The 26,561-nt window shown below is 37.2% G+C and overlaps 1 protein-coding gene across 3 annotated transcripts in view; it reads left to right on the top strand.

Moving 5' to 3' along the window:
- The window catches only part of PARG (poly(ADP-ribose) glycohydrolase), a 98,816-nt gene that overhangs the window by 22,128 nt on the left and 50,127 nt on the right, over positions 1–26,561 (top strand). For all 3 annotated transcript variants that reach the window (XM_080926856.1, XM_080926855.1, XM_080926857.1), the window contains exons 8-9: positions 20,110–20,202; positions 24,596–24,753. In XM_080926856.1, coding sequence (XP_080782982.1) covers positions 20,110–20,202; positions 24,596–24,753 — 251 coding nt within the window. The remainder of the gene's footprint in view (positions 1–20,109; positions 20,203–24,595; positions 24,754–26,561) is intronic.

Raw genomic sequence — 26,561 nt, 5'->3', positions numbered from 1 at the left:
GAGAAAAGTAATAGTAAAAAACAAAAAAAGGAGATATATTCAGTGAAGCCACACCAGGAGGATAAACTAATAGAAGTTCATTGACTTTTTGTCCCTTAAGTATGTCTTCAGAGTCCTGATATGAGGTTTTGTTTTAAGTAGAGGTCAAGAGGTATACATAATTAAGCAATCTGGTTTGAGGAGTGGTGCCATCCATCACTGTGCCATCATTTTGTAGGCTCCAGTACCTCTTGCAAGGTAGTCCCTCAAGTCAGAACTTTGGAATCTGGCTAAAAAGTTCTTCCCAGATGAAACGGGGCTTCAACTTTTTTCTTTACTATGAGATTCCTTGGAAAAGTCCAATTCCTTGTAGATTATTATTTCAATAGTTTAATAGCCAAAAGGATGATCGAGGCATAATGGTCTCTTTAGAATATGTTCATTCTGCCCTGGAGGACATTACAAGTGGAGTCCCCTAGCAGAGAAGCCATACATGCTACAGGTGCCAGAGCTACAGGGGCTTGAAGCACAGATAATGTCAGTCTGAGTCCTAGGTACTGGATGTGGAGCTCAAGGGTTTGGCTTTTGTCCTCTGGGGTGTTCGTCTTGTGCTTATGAACCCATTCTTTTGTTTTCGGAACTGGATTGTTTATTCTGTACTATTGTATGTTAGAAATGTGTAACTTATTTGGATTTTACAGGAGCTCACAATGTATAGATAGCCTTCAGTTTTCAAAAGAAAAATTGGAGTTTTTGAATAGTGTTGAAACTGGAAGACTGTGGGGACTAAGTACATTTTGCATGAGCTGGCCATGAGCTTATATAGACCAAGGGCAGAATATTATAGTTGAATGTGAAATTCTCCCACAGGGTCAATTATTTTAATACCTGTTTCCCCAGCTTATAGCTCTGTTTGGGGGAGGGATGGGGAACCTGTTTGAGATTGGGCCTAGCTAGCAGACAAAGGGCCATAAAGGTAAGTCTTATGGATAATAACCTAGTCTCACTTCTCACCTGAGCCTTTCTCTTCCTGTCTCACATTCCCAGTGCCCTAGCCATTAGCTGCTCCATGTTCCCTATACAGTGGTCTTTATCTTCTCAAACTCTATGCCAAAATAAGTCCATTCTCCCTTAAGTGTTTCTTATCACAGGGCTATGAAAAGCAGCTAATGTAAAGATTATATGGATTTTGAAGACTTAGATAATAATGCCAATTTCTGTTCTCAGAAGGCAGTTCTAGATTCTAGTTCTCACCAGCAACATATGAGAAGCCTTTATCACCATGCCTTTCTCGATGTATTTGCTATCAGAGTATGGAAGTGTATATAAGCATTCTGTACAATATCTTTAGGGTAAGGGCATAATGTGTTTGTTGAGTTGCTGCCTGACACTGAACACCTAAAGGTTTTTGATATATTACTGAGAAAAGTAAATTTTAGCTAGGACAGAAATTTCTTTTATCAGAAATAATAATATCAGTATAATATGAGACTTTTGATTTAAATGACATGAGTTCTCAGGCTCTGAATATTTTTAATGATAAAATTTATAATTAGATTATGAGATTTACAACTTGTCTTTAAAAGTTTGAAATTTTTCTTATGTATATCATCTACATATTACAGTTTTCATAGATGAAGAAATTCATCAGTTGCTTTCTAGGAGAGAAGAAAAAGAAACCTTTACACTATTTATTGAAGACCTCTCTATATAAAAAGATCTAGCTATTTATTGATTTCCTACTTTTCTTGAAATTTAAATAGAAATTGGATACATTTAGAGAGGAAACTAACTAGGTTTTGCAATATGTACTTGAAATGGGCGAATCTATTTGAATTAGGTGAACAGTAACTATTTACTGGATATAGGAAAGATTATTAGACTCCAAAGCCTGTCTTCTTCTGTTGTGATGATGGTTATACCCTAGAGAACACTACTTTGGTATGTAATGCTTTATAGTTTACAAGGTAAAGACTTGTCCGTTTTATCATTAGAAAGGGACACTAAACATGTCCATAAATGAATATAATAATTAGACAGCATAACAGAAGAAATGGTCTGATAGGGCCTAGTGTGCCATGGAAGGACAAAGGAATTGTATTTGGAGTCATTGGACAAATACATAGATGACATAAACTTGGTTAGTTCAGAGTATAAAGGATACACTTAAAGGAAACACATTATATGAATAATAAATTGATTTGATGCTGTATGGTCTTTGTCTATTTGACAGTCTTTAATCGTGTAACAACAAAGCCTCTTAGCATAGGTTAGTTCTTGGGAGAATAGGACCTTCACTTTGGATGGCAGCATCTCATGGGATCAAACTAAGCAGCAACATCTATCATCTCTCATCCTCTGTGTTTACATGTGGCTACAGTTCAGCCATGTGTCAGACTGTTGCCCTGATTTGCTTCACCATCACCATGAACAGTTGTACCATCGAACTGTGAGCCAAAATAAGCTCTTCTTACTTCGGTTGCTTTTGTAAGGTATTTTATTACAACAACAAGACAAGTAATACAGGGAAATGGTATAGATATGTTAGAGCCGTTGCTGTGATAAAGTTGACCGTGTGGTTCCTGGGCCATTGGACCTGATTTGCAGGAGAAATGAGAACAAGTTTGGAACTTTGGGCTGGAAAAGCCCCTGGCTACTATAAGCAGACAACTATGGGTCGTTCTCTTGGGAGCTTTAGAGACAAGAGCATTGTAAAAAGTGTGGGTCTGGCTCATGAAGTTTCAGCAGGGAAACAGAATATTCCAAGTGGTTTGGGGAACATTGGGTGTTCTCACATGTGTCTGGCCATGCTCTTCCTGAATCCTTCGCTTTCGAGGTAGAGTGAGACTGAATTTGTTTGGCAAAGAAAATTTGAATGCAGGGTAGACTTCAGGCTAGTCTTAGCTAGGTCTATGAGAGAATAAGGTGTAGTTCAGAAAGATAAGTAAAGTATGGAGTTTGGCCAGTAAAGGAAGTTTACCTTTTGGCCAGGAAAGTACAGCTGAAGATGATCTGAAATTGTTAAGAAGATAAGCTTGTTTAAAGAGGACCTGGGACAGGAAATGTGTCTCAGGGACAAGACTTTACCTACCAAAAACTCTAACATGAAAATGGATTTCAAAACAAAACAAAACAACAACAACAACCCTCCCCCCCCCTCAAAAAAAACCACTAGGAAAGTAGCTCAGAGTCAGCACACAGAAGCTAATACATCAGTGGCCGAGCTTCCTCCTAAGATAGCAGCACAACTTGCAGCCACTGTCCTCTCAGTACTAGTTTTCTAAGCATTAAATATGTAATATTTGGGTGGGAAGGGCTAAGGTTTGTGGATCTCTTCTTTACTACAGTTCCAGAGCACTTCTGAGGGCAGGCAATGAGTGGCAAGGTAAGAGTCTTCTAGAAGCTAGAAGACGCATGGAATTCCCCTGGAACTAGAGTTAGAGAGGATTGTGGGTGCTAGGAAACAAGTGTAGGTCCTCTGTAAGAGCAGCAATTGCTTTTAACCCTGGGACAGGAAATGTGTCTCTGCAGCCTTTTTTCTAAGGATTTTATATATTTATACATGTACTTGTATACATTACCTATTTTTAATGTGTTTTTATTTTTGAATCGGGGTCTTTCTGTGTAGTTCTGGCTATCCTAGAACTCACTACATAGACCAGGCTGGCCTCCAACTTGCAGAGATCTACCTGTCTTCTCTTGAGCACTGGGACTAATGACATGTGCCACTACATCAGCTTTACATTTCACGTTAAAATTTGCAAATGGAATGACTAACAGACTCAGTTTTATTATATGCTAAATAAAAAAAACCCAGTGACTGTGCTATATGTTCATGTAGGGACTCTTCAACAGACACATAAAATGTGGAGGTCAGAGGGGCTGCCATAGTCGGTTCTCTCCCACCGTGTGGGTTCCAGGAACGGAAACCAGATCATCAAACTTTTGAAAACGTCCTCTATCTGCTAAGCTGTCTTGCTAGCTGTCAGTTTATTTTCTGTGCAAACATCAGTTTCTAGTTAATTTTCATGTATTTATTATAAGAAGTAGGGGTCCAGTTTCATTATTTTGGTTATGGCTAGTCACATGACCAGACACCATTTGTTAGAAACATGTTCTCTATGTGGCTTGGTACTCTTCTGAAAACCTAAGTTCTTGTATGTGTGGAAGTTTATCCTAGGTTTGATTATTCTACCTTTATAGTAAGTTGTACAGTCAGGAAGCATGTGTCTTTTAAATTGGTTCTTTCTGCTGTTTATTTGGCTTTTTTGAATCTTTTGCATATGAATATGAATGTTAAGATTATTTTGTTAATTTATACAAAAGCAAGCTTCCAGGGCATCTTTTGTAATCATGCTATAATCTAAATTAATTGTGCCTTTTGAGTTAGTGCCAGTAATTTCAGGGTTACTTTATTGAGCTTTTGACCCTTGACAGCCATAAAGTAATAGATTTCTTATCTATCCCTCAGACAGGAAATTGGATATCTTGGTATCCTTGAATCTTAATGAGTCTGCTTTTTAAAGTGATTTAATTTCTGATGCATTGAAAAGTTAATCAAATTGATACAATATTTTCTTCTTCACTTAAGTTATTGAAAGTAACATTTGTATTTTTCTTGTAATTTTCTTGGCTTTAAGTGAATGTAGGTGGTTCACGTCCTTAAACTGATATTAAATTTGATACCTTGAGATGGCAGTAAAACATTTCACTGGTGCCTCTTTGACCTTGCTGGGCACTAATTATTTCATCCTTTCTTTCTCCCTTTTTTCTCTAATAAGATTGCTCAGCTAGGACTTGCCCCTTTCTCTGGAGACCTTGCCCCTATCGTGCACAAAAGGGTCAGGCAAGTTTGTATAGATTTAGTGTAGATCGTAAATATAAGGTGATTACCTAGGTGCAGATGATGGTTTTATAGTCCTTTAGGGAAAGGATTCATTTCTGTTTTTATTTACCTTATCAACATGCAGAGGATTAAAGGAACTTAAAACCAGATCAGATATTTAACTGTTTTACTGTATTTTTCAAGTCTTTGCCTGTGTGTATAATGTCTTAAATATTTATATTTGTCTGATATAGTTATGTCCATCTAAATTATGTTTAGGATATCTTGTTGTATATTACAAAATTTTGGTATAGCTTTATAGTTTTTAGTCCTAATGATTGTACAGTAGTCTATCAAATTGACATTTTCTAAGCCATTACAGTGTTACAGATTTGAGAATATCTATATAACACATATTGAGAGACTTAGGATATTTTTTCTGCTCTGATAGAATAGCTATTCTGTCATTGTCCTTGTAGTTAACCAGGTAATTTAGATGTTTAATAAGTGTGTGTGTGTTTTCTTGTCTGTCATATCTCGGAAGAATAATGCAGGCCTTTGTCAAGCATGGCCCACAGGGCCGTGCGGCTCAAGCCCTTAGTAGTTGTGAGGAGTGAGTGTGAGACATTACAAATGGTGGTGGTAACGAGTGCTTTCTGCAAGAGGAACGATTGTTTGGTCAGGTTTGAAATTATAAGGGAATTGTGTTTGTTCTGTAGTTTTTCTTTTAACCTGTATCTACATTCTGGAGTAGGGATACTTTTTAATCTAAAGAATTCTTAAATATTTTTCACCTAAAGGATTTAGAATTTATTTTTTGATTTTTAAATTTATTTTTTAACTGGTAAGAATTAAGAACTTCAGGGCTGGAGAAATGGCTCAGCGGTTAAGAGCACTGGCTGCTCTTCCAGGGGTCTTGAGTTCAGTTCTCAGCAACCACATGGTGTCTCACAACCATCTGTAATGGGATCCAATGCCCTCTTCTGGTGTGTCTGAAGACAGCTACAGTGTACTAATATACATAAAATAAACAAATCTTTAAAAAAGAAAGGAATTAAGACCTTTAAAAACTATGCATTTATTACATGTGACATTTCAATACATTTATTCTGCATATTTATTTAAATCAAGTTAATAATTTAACTTGTAATGATTTTGTAAAACACATTTCTTTATAGAGAAAACAGTGAAGATTCTTACTTACAACTTTTTAAACATTACTGTTATTTTTTGGTTAGCTTGGAATTCTGAATGTCATGCTTCATTAAAGAGAAATATCCAGTGGAATTTAACAGTGTATTAACACTAATAATAAAGCATGATTCTTCATTACTGTTATTATCTGCAGACCCCTGTCTTTGTAAGACTCACGGGGCCCACAGTTCCAGGCGTGACACATGAGCATCCTGTTTTGGAATGGAAGTAGAAGTACTGCTGAAGCCATCATTATTTTGTCAAGAGCCAATAAAAAAAACCAGATATTAATCTATTAATTCGTAATTTATAGTTACTTATATTAGGTACACCATGTTGAAATTGCAGTTATTTAGTGGTTTTGAATCTTGACTGCTAGTGTTGGCCTTCCTTACTGCCAGCTGTTAGAAGTATTGGGAACAAATCATGTTTTTTATGGTCCTCCTGTGTGGCGTTCCACAAAATTAAATCCAAGCACTTCAATAATTTATATTCCAAATGGATCAATATTCTTACTCTTGGCATTTTTCACTGGAGAGTTTAATGAAATGCCCTATGTGTTAGTGAAGGCTCTCTTATTTTAATGCATTATAAAGGAGCTTTAACAGTTTCCATCTTTTAACACCTGTGGCATTATTTCATTCGCTCTTAATGAGTGAACTTGAGGTTTATGTTGCACATTAAAGCCAGAGCTGGAGGGGGAGCTTGGACTGTATGTTTGAGGAGCCTCTCTGTTTCAAGGAGTAGATGGTGGCTTTACAATTACCCATTAACCCATACCCATACCTTTTAATTTAAATATTTCATACAATATATTTTGATCATGTTTTCCCTCCTTTCTCCTCCCACACCTTTCTTACCACTGCTTATCCAACTTGATGTTCTTTCTCTTTTTCTCAAAAACAAACACAAAAATCAAAACAGACAAGAAACTAATAACAACAGTAACAAAAAAATATGCCAAAATGAAATAAAGGCTTCAATAAAAACCCATGGGGTTTGTTTTGATATATATAAATTTTATGAGCATATACTTCATGATATATGCAAAATATTTGATAAAAAGCCTAAAATTGGTTTATGTAGCAAACTTTTTTTTCAGCAACTGGGCTAGTTGTAAAAAGTAAACATAAGGATTTTAGTAAATAGTTCATTTTTCATTCCATTTTGCATTTTATGCTTTAGATAAAAGATGTATATATTTATGTTTTTCTCATTTCATCACTTTGTTGATAATTTTCATAAAGGCCATAATAAGCAACAGAAGCTGTTTTTTGTTTGGGTTTTTGTTGTTGTTTTATTTTTTTTATCTGTGGCAGTGAGAGACAGGTAGAGCAGTAAGCACAGATAAGGAAACGAGGAAATCTTTAAAGCAGACAGACTGTGTTCACTCTAGCATAGACTTGAGATGTATTCTTCTTGGAAACCATCTTTTTCCTTTGGTAAATATAGCAAAGTCTGTACCTTGATTGAACATATAAAATGATCTTTATTGCATCTTAGAAATTGTGTGTAGTTGGGGGACTACAGAGATGGCCCAGTATTTAAGAGTATCTGCTACTCTTTCAGAAGACCAGGTCTCTGTTGCCAGCGGTTCACAACTGCCTGTCACTGTAGATTCAACAGACTCTGACATCTTTCTCTGGCCTGTGGGTGCCTGCATGAATGTACATGTACACCGAGTTGAACACATAAATATAAATTAAATCATTTAAAACAGAAAAAGAAGCTGAACAGTTTTTGCTTTTTTTTTTCTTTTTACAATTCTAAAAATACTAAACATGTCGTACAATTGGCTGTTGTCCTGTGAGTTGTTGGGGAAGGACTACTTAAGCCTCTTTCCCTGTGAGAAAGACTAAAGCTATTAGTAATGGACTGGCAGTCTTATATGCTGCTTACTTTAAACAATAGGTAAGGGTTATACTTGTGCAAATTAATGGGATAAAATTTATGTCTAGCTTATCTTTTTCTTCAGAGTTTTAAAATTTAAATTTAAGATTCTAAAGTAGACCCAATACAATTTATTGTCTCCTGGGTTGACGCACGTATTGTTATACCTATACCTAAATAAGATTTTTAAGGTTTTGTGATTATGAGAAGCTTACAGTTATGATGTACTAGTGGAGCATGAGGAAGAACCCAGAGAAGCAGCATTATTTGTAGTAAAGTGTCTTAGCAAAGTTCTCATCTCACATGGGGAAATTAATGGCCCTAAGATTTTTAGAAGTTTTTTATTGATTCTTCGTGAATTCATATCATACACCCCAACCCCACTCATCTCGTTCCTTCTTATCCACTCTCTGCCCTTGTAACCTCCCCACAGTGTATCAGTGTGTTGTCCCACAATATAACCTTTTGTCCACACTTCTTTTACTTGCAAATGTGCATTGCAATGAATCATTGATCTGGTTAGAGCCCTCTGGCTTTTGCTATACTATTAGTACTGGATCCTTCTAGGACTCCTCTCTGATATCCTGTTGTCCTCTGACATGGGAATCATGTACCTTTGGGTCTACAGGATCTGTGCCTTCTTATGCTTTAGCAGTTCATACATGGAGTAGATACTGGGGTGATCCAACTCAGTGCCCTAGATTTGATCACACTCATACCACCAGGGACAGCTCTCCAGCACAGCCCCTGCTAGCTCACCCATTGCTGCAGCTGGCAAGGTATGGGCCCAGCTCTCCCACTCTCATGCCCTTGGGGCTAAGCTCACCCACATTCACCCTACCTACCATAGCTAGGTGTACTGGGCTGCCTAGGTAAGGAGCAGGGCCCAGCTCTCCTGTACTCATGCCATCAGGGTCAGCTCACACCCCCCACCCCCAGGATCAGCTCTACTGTGCGTCACGGGAGGTGTGGTTCCCTCTCAACTGCCACAGCTAGTTACAGGTGGGGCCAGTTCTACACAGTTATCGGACATCAACATGGTCCCAGGCAGTAGCCCAGACCAGGGACATTCCCATGGCTTTTAGCTGTAACATGGGCCATAGACATTGACACCAATCCCTGCTGACACCAGCCAACATGGCCACAGACCAAGACATGGCTTTCAGTGGTAGCATGGGCCGGGACTTCACCATGGCCTCAGATGGCAGCTCAGGCTTTCCTCTTCACTCTTGTGTCTCCAGTTCCATCTCTCTTCACAGTGCTCAAACCATTCAGCTTCCCTTTCTCTCCCGTCTCTCCACCATATATGTCATTGTAGTGGTTCCTGCTTCGAGTGGACCAAGTGGCAGGTGGGCCTCTGGGTGTCGTCTGCTGGCCTTAAGTTTTGATTAACACCTGAATCATGTGATATGATTAGGCAAAACTTAGCATAAATCAGTCATCATTAAATAACATAAAAGTCAGTAGTGTGAGCATATGTGTTACTTAGTATCAATGTACTTACGTATCACAGGATATATTCCAGAATATAGCATACTATTGTGGGTAGGTTGTCTCATGATGGTAACTGTCAAAATGCTTAGAAACTTTTGTATATTGAAGATATTTGCCCTTCCTCCTGGTTGATTTACTATAAACATTTTATTGAATGCTGGTGTTCTTTAAATTGTTTGAAAGAAACTAACTTAAGACAGGTAGTTGTGGTAACCACTGTTTCAGATTTAAACAGACTTCTGTATCCAATAATCAGTAAGGATGTTGGCTTTCTCTCTTGTAGCCCTTTGGTATTGTGGTTTTTTTTTTTTTTTTTTTTTTTTGCTAATAAACACATACTTTGTAGCTTCTGATTTAGAATTATTAATAGATCATCTGCTTTCTGGGTCTGTCTTGAACACTTAAAAGCTGTAAATGTCCTTGTTCTATTTGTCATGCAGAGCCTGTAGGAAATCCCTAATCAAATGAAAGCAGCCTTGGATGTTTCATAAGGCTACAGCTAATGTCTTTATCTCTGTAGTTTTCAAGCCTCTGACTTGAAGTTCAGTGGAAGTAGCCTTTTTGGACTTCTTCCCTTGGTGACTCAGAGTCTCTGGAATCAATAAGGTCTGCATAACTTTACAGCACAAGCTAATTTAATTCATGAGAACTGTAGAAGCCAAAAGGCATCTAATCAGACTCACTAAAATATTAAAGCAGATGAATTATAACTCTTAGGTTTACATGGACTATGTCATGTTCCATCATCACTTCATACTGGTTTCATGTGCATTACTGTATGGGGTGTATTATAAGATCTGAGTGAGGCACTTTGCTTTGAATGTCAGAAGCTCATTCTTATGGGAGCTATCCTTGTATGTCATTGATGAAGTCAGTTATCTTCTGATTGTAAATACTAGATTGTATTTATCATTGGCACACAGCATGTTAGATGTAATGGATACTCACAAGTGGAAATTGATTCAGTAGAGTTTGTTCTGTATTCTAATAATGGAATTAATCTAGTATACTGATGTCTTCTATCTGCCATCTTTTCATTTTTTAATTTTAATTAAATAGTAAGTAGTCGTTCCTTTTAAGTGTGGTTTGGTATTGATGTCATTATTCAGATGCTCACTGTTAGAAGGGGGATGATTCCATGCTTAACTCTCACCCTAGACTTACATCACTAATCATGCTCTAGCTTACTTTTTCTTTTTAGTTTTTGGCATTTTATGTACCCAGTTTCATGTGATGCCTTAATTCTTCTTAAATTACTTTGCATTTAATATTGTATGTTGCACCCCATTAAGAATAAGTCTTATGCATTCCCTTTTTGTAAGTGGAATGTCATGGTTTCTAGTTTGCCATTGATTTTCTTTAATTACAAGAAGAGTACTATAAAAAGACATTTTCTAAAGCAAGAAACATTTCCAGTGTAGTAAAATATGGAATATTTTTAGAGCCATGGGAAGAGCAGCTTAAAGACAAACAAAAGGTACCTCTGGCAGTGGAACACTGAAGCTGTTCAAGCTCTGTTGTACACAGCCCTTTCTTGGCAGTTGATTCCTGTCTTCCCGTAAGAGAGATTTTCTTACATGCCTGTTGCATACAGATCACAGAACATTCCAGGCTCAGTCTTAGCTCAGTCTCCTCTAAGATTTGTATCTGCTGCAAGATATTCCCTACACATGCTTTCTTTGATGGCACATTCTCTGTGGCTATCTGATGGAGACAGTAGCAGCCCTTATTTTTGAGAGCTTTACTTTGTATGGTAGTAAGTAGTATCCCTTTTCTCTTCAGGTTTTCACAACTACCCCATAGCTAGGTGTTGGTAAAACATTTCTGCTTTAAGTGAAGGACCGAAAACCAAAGCATAGAGGGTTTTGTTGGTGGAGGTAGTGATTTTTAGAGGCAAGGTCACATTGTGTATCCCTGGCTAGCCTGGAACTCACTGTGTAGACCAGACAGGCTTTAAACTCACAGAGATCTATCTACTTCTGCCTCCCAGTTGCTGGGATTAAAGCCATGCATCACCATGCTTGCCTTAGAGAGTTGAAGCTACATAGAATTAGAATTTGTTAATCATTTTAGCTGACCTCAGCCTCTAGTTCCTGTCAACTGTTCATCCCCTCATCTTATCAGATGGTATCTTTGTTGAGGTTCCTGATGCTCAGCTTAGTTTTTATTACACTCTCTTTCATGTTGTTGGGCTCTGTTGGTATACTGCAGTCGCTGTATAGCTGACCCTGTGTACGTTCTCTTCAGTGTTGCCTCTGTGCCCCTCTATGGCATCATTTCCTATTCCTCACCTCCTGATCTAAAAACCTCATTGTGGTTCTCTGGTAAGCTGTTTGCTTCCCTCCTTCCATCATTAAAGCTCAGTTCGGATTTGGTGTTTCTTCTTTCCTCTGAGTATCTTCTGAAAGTTCTGTGTGCTCATAGTGCTGTCTTCCCCTCCCTGCACTCTATTTGTTTCTCATGTTCTGTATGAAAATATCTGTATTTCTCCTGAGAATAAGCTTTGTCCAGACTGGACTGGTGTTTTATAATTCATGACTCCAGCAATGGAAGGCTGAGCCACAATCTCTGAGACATTTCAAAAATAATTGTATAAGGTGACAGTTGACCCAGATTGACAACTAGAAAAGAGGGGGAGTCAGTAAATATGACCCTTGTGATTGTTGAATACATGATTTGTGCCAAAAGGAAAGGACTTTGTAGTGTTTATATTTATTCTTCACAAAGCTCAACTTGATGGTCTAGACAGAACAATGACTTCTGTAACAGCATTTTTATCACAGCTTGAATTTTTCTAGATTTACTTGAAATGATTGTGTTTCCAAGTAGAATTCAGTGAATTAGAAATATTTTTGTTATAGTAGTGCTCGTCTTAATTGCTAATGAATTTTTTCTTCTAAATAATCTGCCACCAGGGGGCGCCGTGAAACCTGAGAATTAAGTTTGTTTCAGCTTTAATTAAAGAGAAATTCATATTGTAGTTTTGTTTATTAATACTAGCTTATTAAGAATGAAGCACTTTAAAATATGTATGTACAATTCTTGATTTGTATGCAAGTTTTTATTGCCTTGTAAGCTTGGTAAGTTGTCAACTGAATTCTCTTGAAAATTAAAAGCAACTTTAATCTAAAAGCAATCCCCTCTGTTTATGTAAGTTTAAGGACAGAGGAGCCTTAGTTAGTCTGGTCAGTTTCAGGAACTTGCTTACGTTATTGAACTGTTTATTTACCTTCTGAGTTTCCTCCAAAATAGAATGTATCATCTGACAGGAAATAGAATTGGCTCTCTGAGTAGACTCCAAAGGGCCAGAAATACCATTGTGGCTTTGAGGCCCAAGGTCAGCCATCTGAATTTCCATCCAGAAGATGCCATTTGAATCGTTTGTTGTAGACTCTTTGGAAGCAAAAGAACAGTTTCATAAGTTGTAGGTGGATAGCTACATGCTGTTACACAAAGCACATGGTTGAAATTGACAGGATAAAATCAGTACAGACCCAAAGCATTCTACACTACATAGTAGAAACCACTGCCTGTTTGGTAGACCTGAAGGCAAGAACCCTGAGTGACATGCATGTAGAAGACACTAGAACTGTTAGAGCTAAACCTGCCCTCTCTTAAAAACTGGACAGTCAATGAAAGGAATTGGTGAGCGTGGCCTCAAGGCTGATTTCTTTTTTGTGTTTGGAAACATTTTTAGGGACAGTGGATTAAAAAAAAAAAAAAAAAAAAAAAAAAAAAAAAAAAAAAACAACAACAAAACCTTGAGATTCAGCAATCTTGGAGACATAATCTAACCACAAACCATCTTGAATCTGGGAAAGAATATCCCTAACACTCTGTGTTTCATTTCCTCTAGTAGTATTCATACAGTTAAGAGATCCTTGAGCCCAGAAGAAGCTGCCTTCTGATGAAATCTATGGAAGAACTGCCTATGTTTTTATGTCCCTGAGCAACACAGCCATCTGAGTATGAAATTGTCTCTAGTTTCTTGGCAGTGTCCAAATGATGCTTTACTTGACCCCCATTTGTGTTTCTGTACTGTGTGTTAAGTTGGACTTTTAATGTCCTCCCCCTTTTCTTGTTTACATAGTTTTGACAGAATGTGTTTTTTGAAACCTTTTTGGAGAGGCTGGTATGTCAGTTATATATAGTTGGGCTGATAATTTTTTTGTACTTATTATTGTCTTGCTAATACAGTTGATAAGACCTCAGGCTTTCCCCAGAGGTTCTTCTCTCTTTATATAATCCTGTCTTAGAGTTCCTGTTGCCATGAGGAAAACCACTATCAAAGCAACTTGGGGGGGGGGGTTTATTTAACTTACAGTTCCACATCACTGTCCATCATCGAATAAGTCGAGGCAGGAACTCAAACAATGCAGGAACCTGGAGGCAGGAGCTGATGGGAAGGAAGGCAATGAAGGGTGCTGCTTATAGACTTGCTCCTTATGGTTTGCTCAGCCTGCTCTCTTATAGAACCCAGGACCACCAGCCCAGGGATAGCATCATCCACAGTGGTCTGGGTGCTCTTTCATCAAACACTGATTAAGAAAATGCTCTGGAGCCAGATATTTTGGGGACATTTTCTCAATCAAGGTTCCTTTTTTTCAGATGGCTCTAGCCTGTGTTGAGTTCACAAAAACCAGTCAGCAGAAACTCCTGTCTGTGCCTAATTTGTAGTGATTTCTAACATACACAGTGTCTAGTAAATAACTGCCCTAAGCTACAAGCTAAGTCAAATGATAATAGTGAAAGTAATTGTCTAACAAAAATAATTTACCAATTATAAACAGAAAGAATCCATTTCCTACTGTGCCCTCCCTATCTTTTACCTTCCAGCTAGAAAGAAAGAACCAGTATCTGAGCAGATAACTATCAGATTAGTCTAAGGACTAATGTAGATAATATCTGTTAAAAGACAAATACTTTAAAATTCAGAATCTCTCTTTTACTTTAGTGCATATAATTTCAGATTCTTTAACAAGTTATGATTTTTATCAGCATTTCCCAGATTTGAGTCATGATCCTAGGGAAACCAGGTATAGCTCATTAACAAAGAAAAGAGAAGTATACAGTCAGGGTGGCTCTGTAGACAGCATTTGCTTTGTCTCTACTGTTGAACCCTGGGGTCACTTGGTCTAAACAGCACCTGCTCTCTGCCATTGCATTTATTTTATTGCTCTTTTGATGCTATGAAATAAAGTTTGAACAGTTTTATTCAGAGCTGCAGATTAGTTAGCTGCTAATTTGTGAAGTTTACCTTCTTAAATATGAAAATATTAGACTGGATAGTTCCTGAAAACCAGTTGTACTGTATTAAAATTTAGAGAATGTTGTTATTGAAGCCATAATTGTGATGGGTGATACACATGAGAGATCACTCTGTGGCTGGCCTGTCAGACTTTCATGAGCCTTCAGAAATTAAGAAGAATGAGTAAGTTTGTTTTCTTGTAAGCTGTCACATTCCTCTCCTCAAAGTGTCAGCCTGAGTTGTACACAGATAAATGTTAGAAACATTCACCTTCTCTAGCTGATTTTTTATTCTTACATAATTTAATGATATAATTTTTCTTTTTTCTCTAGTGTTTAATTTTTTCTGTACTCTGAAACATGCCTAAAGAATAAGTTAATGTGAAAGATCTTAGTAATTTTGACTTACTTTTAATTTTTGAAATAAGAACTTGTCTCCTGAAGAGACTTATAATAATATGCTAGTGAAATTTCCAGTAGGCTTAAGATACATTATAGAAGACAGAACCCCTAAACAGTTGAGCCACTGTTTAAGAGTCAACTGTGGTAATTTCTGTAAGCTGTAGAGACTCTGGACAGCAGTAGAAAGGAGGAGGAGCTTTGTAAAATAGTGAGATAGATGGCTGTTAGAGTGTATTTATTAACACTTACACACGGACATCACTGTTCTAGATATGGTGAATCAGCCATTAATCTTGTCTTAAGGGAACTTGTAGCAAGTGGTAGAGAGCGTGTCCATAAGTAATAGTACACAGCAGAAAAATCTAAGGCTCTTATTAAAAAACAAAACAAAACACAGAAACATTGCAGGAGAGGACTAGAAAGGAAAAATGGGCGGACTTTGAAACAATTATTATTTGAACAAAATAGCAAGAAAATTGTTCAAGAATTAAGGAAAGCCATTACAGTCATGGAAGTATAAGCAGGTGCTGTGGAGGACTGAATAGTTGAGCTGCTAAGTATGTAAAATGTGCAGGAAAGTGAATACGTATCTGTGTGGATATCAGCTTTTATGATATGCTAAATAAGACTAGATAAGCCTCAAGGTTGATAGACTAAATATTTTAATATTTAGGTAGACATTCAATATAATATTATGTAGATTCGTAAATATCTTAAATTATGGAGCTTGTACTGTACTGAAAAGGTGATGAAAACCATTGAAAGCTTTTAATCAGAGCAGGGACACATCAGTATGCACTTGGGCAGAAACCAAAGGGGATAGCAGGATGCAGTTGAGTGGATGAGGGTCTGAATCAGAGCAGCTCAGTGGTTAAAGAACTCAGGTGGTCCTGCTGGGTCAGTCAGTGAGACTCAGGATTACTGATGTGGGGATGCTGGTTTTGTTTTTAAGAGAAAGAGGCTTCACAATAAGTATGAATTGCTGGCTCATTGCCTAATATACTTGGAATTTGTGCACGGAGCTATGGAGCCATAGTATCCATCAAACACTATTATATTAGAACCTTTATAACTGGGAATTAAGCAGAGCCATATAGTATTGTCCATATTACAGATAAAGAAAAGAAGAATTTAGGGGTTTCCTGTATTAGAGAATATATGTACATCTGGCTCTATAGCTAGTTTCTAAGTTAGCACTCCATTTTCTAAATGACTCTTCATTGTGATGAGAGAAAATCCCTGACATCCTTAATGTCTGCCACTCAGGTTTTATTTTTTTAGTATAAAACAACTGATTTACCTTTAAACTTTACTTCCTCTTGAGTGTTCTTATATTTTCTGTCTTGCAGGACTCTTTTGGGCAAACTGTGCTTTCATGACCACTAACTGTATGTGGGCTTCTGTTTGGCTGCAGGTCTTTGTGTGTGTACATCTGTATATGAATGTGTGTACATGTACATGGGCCATCACATTCAGGTAGCGTTTCTCAGGAGCAGTCCACCTTAGTTGTTTTGTTTGGTTGTTTGGTTCTGTTTTGTTGAGACAGGGTTTCTCATAGGGTCCTGGGGCTTGCTAGCTAGAATTGAATAGCTGGCTAGCAGACCCCAGGGACCCAACTGTCACTTCACCTGTTTCTCTGTCTCTCCTGCACTGCTTTTGCTGCCCTTTGTTTTTAAAATATGGTTTCTGGGCATCCAACTCAGTTCCTCATGAGTACAGGTGAACTTTTCTCACTGGGCTCAGCTAAGTCCCAAGCCCCACTAACTTTCTTTACTCTGTGTACTGGTACTGGGGAACAAGTAGCCTTGTACATGCTAAGCAAAGACTTAGTCACTAAGCTATATCCCCAGCTTTTCCACTGTCAGTCAACTCTTCCTCAGCAAACAATGAGTATTATTTACTATGCTTGGTAGTGAGGATTTGCAGTGTTTATAACATAGTCCTTATGTGTTCAATGATTTGTACATTTGAGGCATGGGGAGATAAAATAATTATAAACCGTAATAACTGCTCTTACAGGTGTGTGTTCAGCTAAAGAGTCATGCAGGAAGGACCTATTAAACACTTGGGAGAAAACCTCACATGGAGATGAGAATGAATTCTAAAGTTTAACCAGTAGCAGTGTATTTGAAACGTTGAACAAGGCAGGGAGCTACATAATGTGTCATAGTCATGCCTGCTATTTGTTGACAATCCTGTAATTCTGTCAGAGTCACTTTTGTGAATAAACAGACAGAAATGTAATGGTTTAACTTAAAAATGCATTTTAAAGGGAATTCTTGGATGTACAGACAAATGGAGAAGCAAAAATAATAAAAAATTAATATAGAAACTAAACTGTGCATTTGGGCATTTTGTGTATAGTTATTTTAACTTTTCTATTTAAAAAGATGCAATCTGAAGATTTTTTGTTTTTGTTTTTGATACACAAATGAAATTTTCTATTGTTCTAAGTAACCCATAAGAAGGAGAAAGGAAACAGAAATGAGTGATACTTTATGAAGAAAAGAAACTTTTTTGTTTTTTGTTTTTTTGGGTTTTTTTTTGTTTTGTTTTGTTTTTTGTTTGTTTGGTTTTTTTTGGCCCAGTTTTGGAAGTTCGAGGGCTTCCTCAGCTCTGTCATGAAAATGGCAATATGGAGTGGACATGGTGAGACAAAAAGCCAGAGAGAAGAGAAAGGTTTTTTAATATAACAACTTTCTTCTGAGAATTAGTTAAGGACCCAGGAGAAGTTTCTCACAGTGACCTTTTAATAGGATCAGTCATCTAATGGTTGCATATGGCCTCCCATCAGGGCTGCACTGGGGACCAGTCTCCCAACACATAAACTCTTGGAGGATGCAGTCAAACCATAGCAGTTTATAGCACCAAAAACTGGAAAGCAAAATAATCCTTGAAGGTATGTTTAAGTCACATAATAGTAATTAGTAACATTCATAAGAAAGGGTGATCCTACAACAGCCTTACTAAATCTCTGAGACTTTTTAAAATGGAAAGTCAACTTGAAGGAACACAGACTATGAGTCTATTTACATGACATAAAATTACAGAAATGGAAAATACATTAGTAGTTGCTAAAGTTATGCTGAGTGAGAATAAGGGTGAGTGAAATTGGATAATAAAAGTTCTGTTTTGTAATGATCAGTCTGTCTTAGTTTGATTACAGGTGTATGTGTGTGATAAATGACATAAAATGATATATGCACACTTTTTAACACTACTAATATATAGTTTCAGGATATTTGATCACACTGTGAACACTGAGATTGTGCTATTTACTGAAAAACCTGTTTCTAGTAGGGGCATGGCTCAGCCCTTAGCACCTTTAATTCCTCTGGCTGCAACAGAGACAAGCCTTTTAGTACACACCTTTAATCCCAAACAATGAAGGTAAAGTTTGTTTGTAGAAGGAAGCAGCCATGTTTGAAAGTGCTGTCTCATTGAGTGGCAAAGTGATGAACCAGAGAAGATCTGACAGAATAGGATCTGCTCAGCTCTGATAAGTACAGAGAGAAAAGGGAAGCGACTTTAGAGAGCAGTGTGTGTGGAGGGTAGTAATGGGGGGGGGGAACAAAAGGGGAAAGAAAGGGAGTTTTCAGTTTCCCTGGGACAGTTATAAAGAGACAGGTTTCATAGAGAGTACAAGCTAGATTCAGGTGAAGCCAGAAAGGAGCTAGAAGATTAGAACAAATTGCTAAAGTTAGTAAGCAGCCAAGCAGAGCAAGTCAGTCAGAGGCCAAGAGAGAAGCCAGATTGAATCAGTCAGCTTGGAGAGCAGTTTGAGCCAGAACAGCTGAGTTAAACAAGCCAGCCAGAGTTCAGAAAGAACAGGAAAGGGTGAGCTTATTCAGCAGTCTCAGAGGCTGAAAACATTCTAGGCCTGGATAAGATTGTACAGAGGCTAGAAGCTTCCAGGGCTAGACCTAGGTTAGCAGATGGAGGCAATGAGCCTCGGAGATGACAATTAGATCAGGTAAATAAAAGTTACTTTTTCAATATACTGGTTCTAATAATGTGGTTATTGAGGGAAAATACATAAAGGGTACAGTGAACTTTGTCATGCTGTTTTTATGACATCCTATCAATAATTTCTTCAAAATGAAAGGTTTACAAACCATAAGGAATTATGAACTATAAGAGTCTGAGTGTTATAAACAAATGCATTAGCATGTCTTAACATTTTCAAATGTAAGAAAACAGTCATCTTTACTTTGTAGTTATGAGGCAATAAATGTCCACTATGGATGCCTTTTAGGTTTTAGTTTTTGTTTATAGCAGACTTAAAAGAGGCTTATTATAAAGTAGTAGCCACTTAACTGTTTTGAACTGGATAGAATTTCACTCTGTAGTCCAGGCTGGCCTACAACTTGTAATGGTCCTCCTGCCTCAACCTTTGGAGTGCTGGAATTGCAGGTGGTCAGCTACCATATCTAGCCCTTTTATTGATTTTTCTCTTCTGTAAGGACTTAAAGTCTTGGCTTTTGTTCAGATTCCCCATCTCCAGTAGTAGAAGGCTCATCACTGCTTCCTCACTGTTCTGCCATAGTTACCAAATTTATTTTAGCTTCATTAGTCCTGTTTTTTTTATAGTGGTTGTTGACAAATAGTCCTCACAGTTATTGCTACATGTTGTTTCCCCTAGAATTAATAATCATCTTGCTGTAGAGTTGAAAAACAGGTGAGCATGGACCACAAGTGTCATCCTGGTGTGCTTTCCGGTGTGATACAGAAAATGTACCTAACAAGGGAGGATTCTAGGACACAAAGATGGTTACTGGTGGTCAGTGGTTTAGTTTGGTCACAGATAGTATGTTTCAGAGTAATTATAGTGCTTTTATGTTAGATTAAATGGGTCCTCTGAGATAACCAAAGTAGAGTATGTTGTTTTTTATTTATAAGTATTACATTAAAAAAAACCCACACATTTATTTATTCATTTATTTGTGTTATGTGTGTGTGTGTGTGTGTGTGTGTGCGCGCGCGCGCGCGCGCAGGGGCAATCAAAATTAGCACAAGTGTATGTCCATTAGTTACTATTCACTACTTTTAATTCACACAATCTATTTATTGTTTTTCAGGTACTTGAAGAAGCAGAGGCTCAACATTTGTATCAGTCCATTTTACCTGACATGGTGAAAATTGCACTCTGTCTGCCAAATATTTGCACCCAGGTTAGTAATGTAACTTCCTCAGTGTTTTCCTTGGACTCACATGGCAAAGGTAGGAAAGGGGGTTCTGCTAAAGAATGTGATGACTTTGTGCCCTGGAAAGGCCAGCAGCTAGCAAGGACACTGCCAGAGAACATGAAAGACGCAGCCCTCAGTTCCCAGCCTCCTTTCCGCTGCTGCAGTTTGTTTACTCAGACTCCTTTCCCTCTATTTGTTTAAACAATGTCTTTTAGAAATCATTATTTAATACAAGCTAGTGGTTCGGTATATATATATTTTTAAGATTATTTAATACTACCTACCTCCCTTCCCTCTGAAACTATACGTTACTGTAACATTGAATTCTTGCTACTTCTTAACTTTTAAAACTAAAAGCCAGGCAGAGGTAGTGCACACCTTTAATCCCAGCACTTGAAAGGCAGGGCCTTAAATCATTAATAATTCAAGAACTAAGAATGTAGCCTTGTGGCAATTCTTGGTATTTAAAAATCATCATGTTTAATCCCCAAGAAAACTTTGACTATTTCCATGTTCCGTTTAGTTTCTCTTGTACTTTATGCTCATTATAACTAGTAAGATTTTAATGCATACTAGCAAACCTTTAAAAAATAAATCAAGTCCTGACAAAAATATATTCATATAGTTTTATGCAAAAATGCTTTTAAAATCTGTTCATTTATCTCTGTTTTTTAAAATAAAGTTGTTTAATTTAAAAAAAAAAAAGAAGAAGAAAGGCAGGGGCAGGCAGATTTCTATAAATTCAAGGCCAGCCTAGTCTACAGAGCGAGTTCCAGGACAGCCAAGCCTACACGGGGAAACTCTGTCTCCAAACAAGCAAGCAAACAAACAACAACAACAAACCAAAAAGAAAAGAGGGAGAAGAAAGAGAAAGAAAAAAGAAAGAAGAGAAAGAAAGAAATGAGAGAAAAGATTGCATTATTGTGTTTGGAATGCATTAATTATACATTGCTCCCTAGCAGATAACCTCAAAGCTTAGTAAGTTAAAATAGTAGACATGTACCATCTTAGTTTCTGATGGTCATGAATTTAAGAACAGCTTGCTGAGTAAGTGTGGTTTACAGTCTCTCTTGTGGTTGCAGTGAGGATGTCAGTGAGGACTGTGGTTATCTAAAGCTTGTGCTGGATTGGTTTCCTCAAGGCTTGGTGGCTGACTTCCTCAGAGCACAGAGAAGCGTCAGTGCCTTTCAGGGTTAGATCTTATTCTGTGTTCCTTCTGCTAGTTTTCTGCTTAATGGAAGCTAGTCACTTAGTCTAAACCAAATCCAAGGGGAAGTTAGACTCTTCCAGTTTTTTAAACGTAATCTTTGAGAATTTCATATGTAAATAATGTATTTTAGTCTTTTTTTTTTAACTCTCTTACTCCCCTTGGGGCCTTCTTTAAGAAGCCCTCCCCTTTACCTTTTCAACATCATATATACTCATTTTATCCTTTTTTATGACCCACTGAGTCTAATTAGTGCTGCCTGTGTGTGCATGAGTGTGTGTGTGTGTGTGTGTGCATGAGTGTGTGTGTGTGTGTGTGTGTGTCTTAGTTAGGATTTTACTGCTGTGAACAGACACCATGGCCAAAGCAAGTCTTATAAAGGACAGCATTTAATTGGGGCTGGCTTACAGGTTCAGAGGTTTAGTCCATCATCGTCAAGGCAGGAAGGAGCAGGGCAGCATTCAGGGAAGCATGGGGAAGGCAGAGCTGAGAGTTCTACATCTTCATCTGATGGCTGTTAGAGACTTCTGAGTCTCTGGTAGCTGACTTCCAGGTAGCTAGGGTGTGGGTCTTAAACCCATGCCCACAGTGACACACCTACTCCAACAAAGCCACACCCCCTGATAGGGCTACTCCCTGAGCCAAACATACACAAACCATCACAGTGCATGGGTGTGTGGCTACTTTGGTGTGTGTGTAAGGGTGTGGAAAGTCATTTCCATTCATAAAGAAGAAGTATTAAGGAGCTTATGAACACACATTTAAACTCTATAGAAGAGTGTGGTTTTGTTTTTCATAGTTTTCTTCATGTGTTTTTTCACCACACTTAATTTGTCTTTCTCTTCTATTTCTAGGGTTAGTTTCCTGTACTTTATTGCTAGCCAGGATTCTGCTGACACTTGTTCCACAGGAGCCCTGTGGATATTTTAGGCTGAACCATTTCTGGGTATATAGGATAATAGCACTCAGTGCAATCCTAAAACCATAAGCACATACCTTGGGATAGCCACAAATATCTCAAACTTGTCCAAATGCCTGCTTGGGGCCATCTTCTCTTCAGTCAAGAGGTTTTCATTACGCCATGTTTATCAGCATTAGCATTTTACTCTGATGTTTCCAAGGCAACCTAACTTGGGTTTCACCTCAGCATTGCACTGTGTCTGAAATAAAGGTTGCTGTTATTAAATAGAGAATGTATTTTAAAACAGCTTTTCTTATTTGTCTTGGAAGCTGCTTGCTAATGTTCTTCCTTCATCCTTTTCTCTTACTCTCCCTGCTTTGAGTCCCATTAAGTTATGTCTGTGTAGCTTTTCATCCTGGCTTAGAGTACCTTCATTCTTTCTTTACTCACTGATGGGGACAAAGTTTTAATCTTTTTCTCTGTTCTTTACAGAAAAGTCATTCTCTTGGGAAAAATTAACAGTTCAGTTTGAAGTAGAAATATGTTTTTGACAAGTCAAATTGTGTATGCTTGCATTTAATGATTTGCCACACTAAATCTATAGGCCAGATCTAAAGATAAACCTTAGATTCTTAAAAAGAAAATCCAAGAAATTGGATTTTGGACCTTTTGAAATATCTTACTTTATAGTATTTTTCCGCTTATTTTTTAAAAGTATTTGACAGGGGATAAATATCTGTGTGTTGAGTTGATTAAGCCTAAAATATTTACTCATTATTGAAATAATTTTTATTGTTAACTTGGTAAATTAGTTAGAATGTAGAACCATCTCTAAAAACCAACCAAACAAACAAACAAACAAAAAGGTAGAATTAAAAAGAGTATGTTTTAAGTCATTTACACTCTGTTGCCTGATCTCAGAGCTGGCTTGTAAGTAAATGATTTGAAAAGATAGAGGTCAGTGTGAGCTTTCTGAGTCCTCTGCCTTTTCTTTTCTCGTTTGCTTACCCTTGTTTTTTTTTAAAGATTTATTTATTTATTATATATGAGTACACTGTAGTTGTCTTCAGACACTCCAAAAGAGGACATCAAATCTCATTACAGATGGTTGTGAGCTACTATGTGATTGCTGGGATTTGAATTCAGGACCTCAGGAAGAGCAGTCAGTACTCTTAACTATTGAGCCATCTCTCCAGCCCTGATTTTTTATTTTAAAAGAAATAGTTGAATTGTAAATTTAGCTTTTTCTTCTTACCATCAAACTGTTGCACTTGCACCAGTGTGTTTCCTGTTTTCTCAGAAGGCGCAGTTCTGTTGTGTTAACTGCACTTGGGTGGTGGTGCCTTTGGTGTGACCAGGAAGGATCCCTTGAAGCAGCTGCCTTGTGTGGACAGCAGCACTCTTGTTCTGAGTGCAGCTGAAAGGGAGAAGGGAAGAGCTCTGAAACTCTAAGGGGATTATCTTAAACTTTTGCAACTCAAGGGCACTGGTATATAATAATCTTTCATTTTACCAGCATGTATTTGAAACCACAGTTTAAGCATTTAAATTAGAACAAAACACACTGGACACAATGCTCAGGTCCTATGTATTGTACTTATGGCTCATGATGTTGTGGTTGGTGCAAGAAGACATTTTAGACTAAACACTAAAGAAAAATGTCCTGCGTCATCCTTGATTTGGAGTGTTTTATTATGTTGAAAATGCCTTCATTCTTAGAATTCATATAGTTAGTTCTATGTGGCAGATTCCACATCTTTTAAATGCTTTATTTAGTATTTGGTTCTCATGAAGAAATTAGCAATAGGTAGTTTGATTTAGAACAAGAGAGAATTGACTTATTTATTCAAGCATTAATTATTTTATCTAGGATCAAGAGAAAGTACTTTATTACAACATTGTTAACGTAAGAACATGACTTATATACAATAATAGTTAAACTCAGGGCTGCATTTTTATTCCATTTTTTAAAAACTATATTTACAAGGGTAATTTGCTGAGGCAGTCTTGTTTTTCACTGGTAAGTAATGTTTTGTGTTCTCTTCAGTGTCATTATTGATTAGAAATCTGCACCTTGTCAGATGAGTGTATTTTTCCAACATCTCTGATAATCAGCCCTTGACTTTCACAGTATTGCTGATTTAAGGGCTCTAGAGTAGCTTGAAATTATTCCTGCCTTAATTTAGAAAATGTGATTTGGTACTTCTGTCTTCCAAATTGCTAAACTAATTAGTGCTTTTCTCATCTGTATTTTTGTTTTCCTCTATCAGCCAATACCACTCCTGAAGCAGAAGATGAATCATTCTGTCACGATGTCACAGGAGCAGATCGCCAGTCTTTTAGCTAATGCTTTCTTCTGCACATTCCCCCGACGGAATGCCAAGATGAAATCAGAATATTCTAGTTATCCAGACATTAACTTCAATCGGTATGTTTTCAGAAAGTACCTCATGAAGGTGGAAGCAACAGATGTTTTTGAATGATTTATCATAGAGTTAATAAACATTTTATTCAGGTTATGTTTTTGACCATTCTTTTTGGCAGAATAACTAAAGTTCACAGAGGTAAAGAGAGCTTGTTTGGAATCCTGGAGTCAGTATATCACCTGTGCTTTGGGTCTAAGGGTGTGTTACTGTAGACAGTGTGCCAGTCAGGTATGGCCATACCGTAAGCAAAGAAAACACATCTCAAACAGTTTTTATCTTCAAAGTAGGATGCTTCAGTGGAGCCACTTTTTGTAACGTACCCTTTTTAATAGTGTTTTTCTTTAATACTTACCTTTAGGCTTTAAGAAAAGTTATAGAAATTGAACCAGAAAGTTGTTGTGTACAATTCCCTTAGTTTCACTTTAACATCTTTTGTACCATAGTAAAAATAATCACAACTAGGCTGTTAATGTTGATTTAACAGAGCTGGCTTGTGTTGTAGCCTTATGAATTCTTACAGTTTTTCCTGTTACCCCATTTTCTAATCTATCTCATAGCAGCTAGCTTCTTACATTACATGTGTCTGTTTAGATTCCTCCAACCTGTTTCTTCCCTTCCTTTTATGACTTTGACCTCTTTGAAGAGGTCATTAGTTATCTTGTAAAATGTTTTCCATCTGCTTGGCTAATGTTATTTTACAATTAGAATGAGGTCATGCTTTTTTTGTTTTTATTTTCTGAGATAAGGTCTCACTCTGTGGATCAGGCTTACCTCAAATTCTCAATGATTGTCCTTCCTCTGTCTCCCTGGTGCTAGAGCTATGACATAGGGCTAGACCATGGCTTTGGGCAGAAATATCACAGAATTGGTCTTGTGTCCTTTACATTAATGGGCTTATAGTTCATTTTAGTGTTGGTTCAGCTGGCCAAGGTAATGTCTCCTAGGTTCTCCCACTGTAAAAGAATTGCCTTCTGTGTTTTCTTAGGAAAAGTAAAACACTGCAAATGATGTCACATTTTTCCACACCACCTTTTGCATCTATTGGTCAATTATACATTTATTATGTTAGTGTTTGCCAGTTGTCATTTTCCTATTTTATTTTCTATGTGTCTTAGCTGGCATTCATTGTAAGAAAGATCTGTTTCTTAACTCCTTTTTTCTTTTTTAATGTAACAATGGACTAATGATCTTTATTGTACATCATTAAACTCAATGCAGTTATTATTCATTTTGTTATTTATAATTTTTTTGATCATTGAACCTATCAAGAAATGGACTCTTGTACTTTTGACAAAATTCCATCCTCTTTTTGCACATTTTATTTTCCTTTAGAGTCATAAAATGTTCTCGGTTTGTACCATCCATTCCCCAGCCCTCGAATCAACTATTATTTAAGGGTCCTTGATTCCTTTTATTTAGAGACTAAGATCTGGGTCATAGTCTGCTCATTGTTTTCAATGAAACTTGTTTTATATGGGCAGCATTTCTAACAGCTCTGTATGTCAGTGGAGGAGTGTATTCATAAATCTATACAGTGCCCTAATGCTAATTCCAAAGGCCTTGTGTTAAGTCTTTTATAATTACAAAATTCTCCTTTCTCTCTGGAGAAAAATTGTAGAATTCGCTGATTAGTAGCTGATACAATTTTTTAATTAAAAAAATTAAGACATTTTAGTACATTTATAGAATTTTGGGGGTTTTTGTTTTATGTTTTTTTCTTTTTGAGACAGGGTTTCTCTATGTATCTCTGGTTGTCCTAGACCTTGATCTATAGACCCGGCTGGTCTCAAACCCAGAGATCTACCTGCCC

The sequence above is a fragment of the Micromys minutus genome (genome assembly GCF_963924665.1).
Source record: "Micromys minutus genome assembly, chromosome: 12".
NCBI lineage: Eukaryota > Metazoa > Chordata > Mammalia > Rodentia > Muridae > Micromys > Micromys minutus.
The sequence above is the reverse complement of the archived record's forward strand: the minus strand, read 5'-3'. Positions and strand labels throughout refer to the sequence as shown.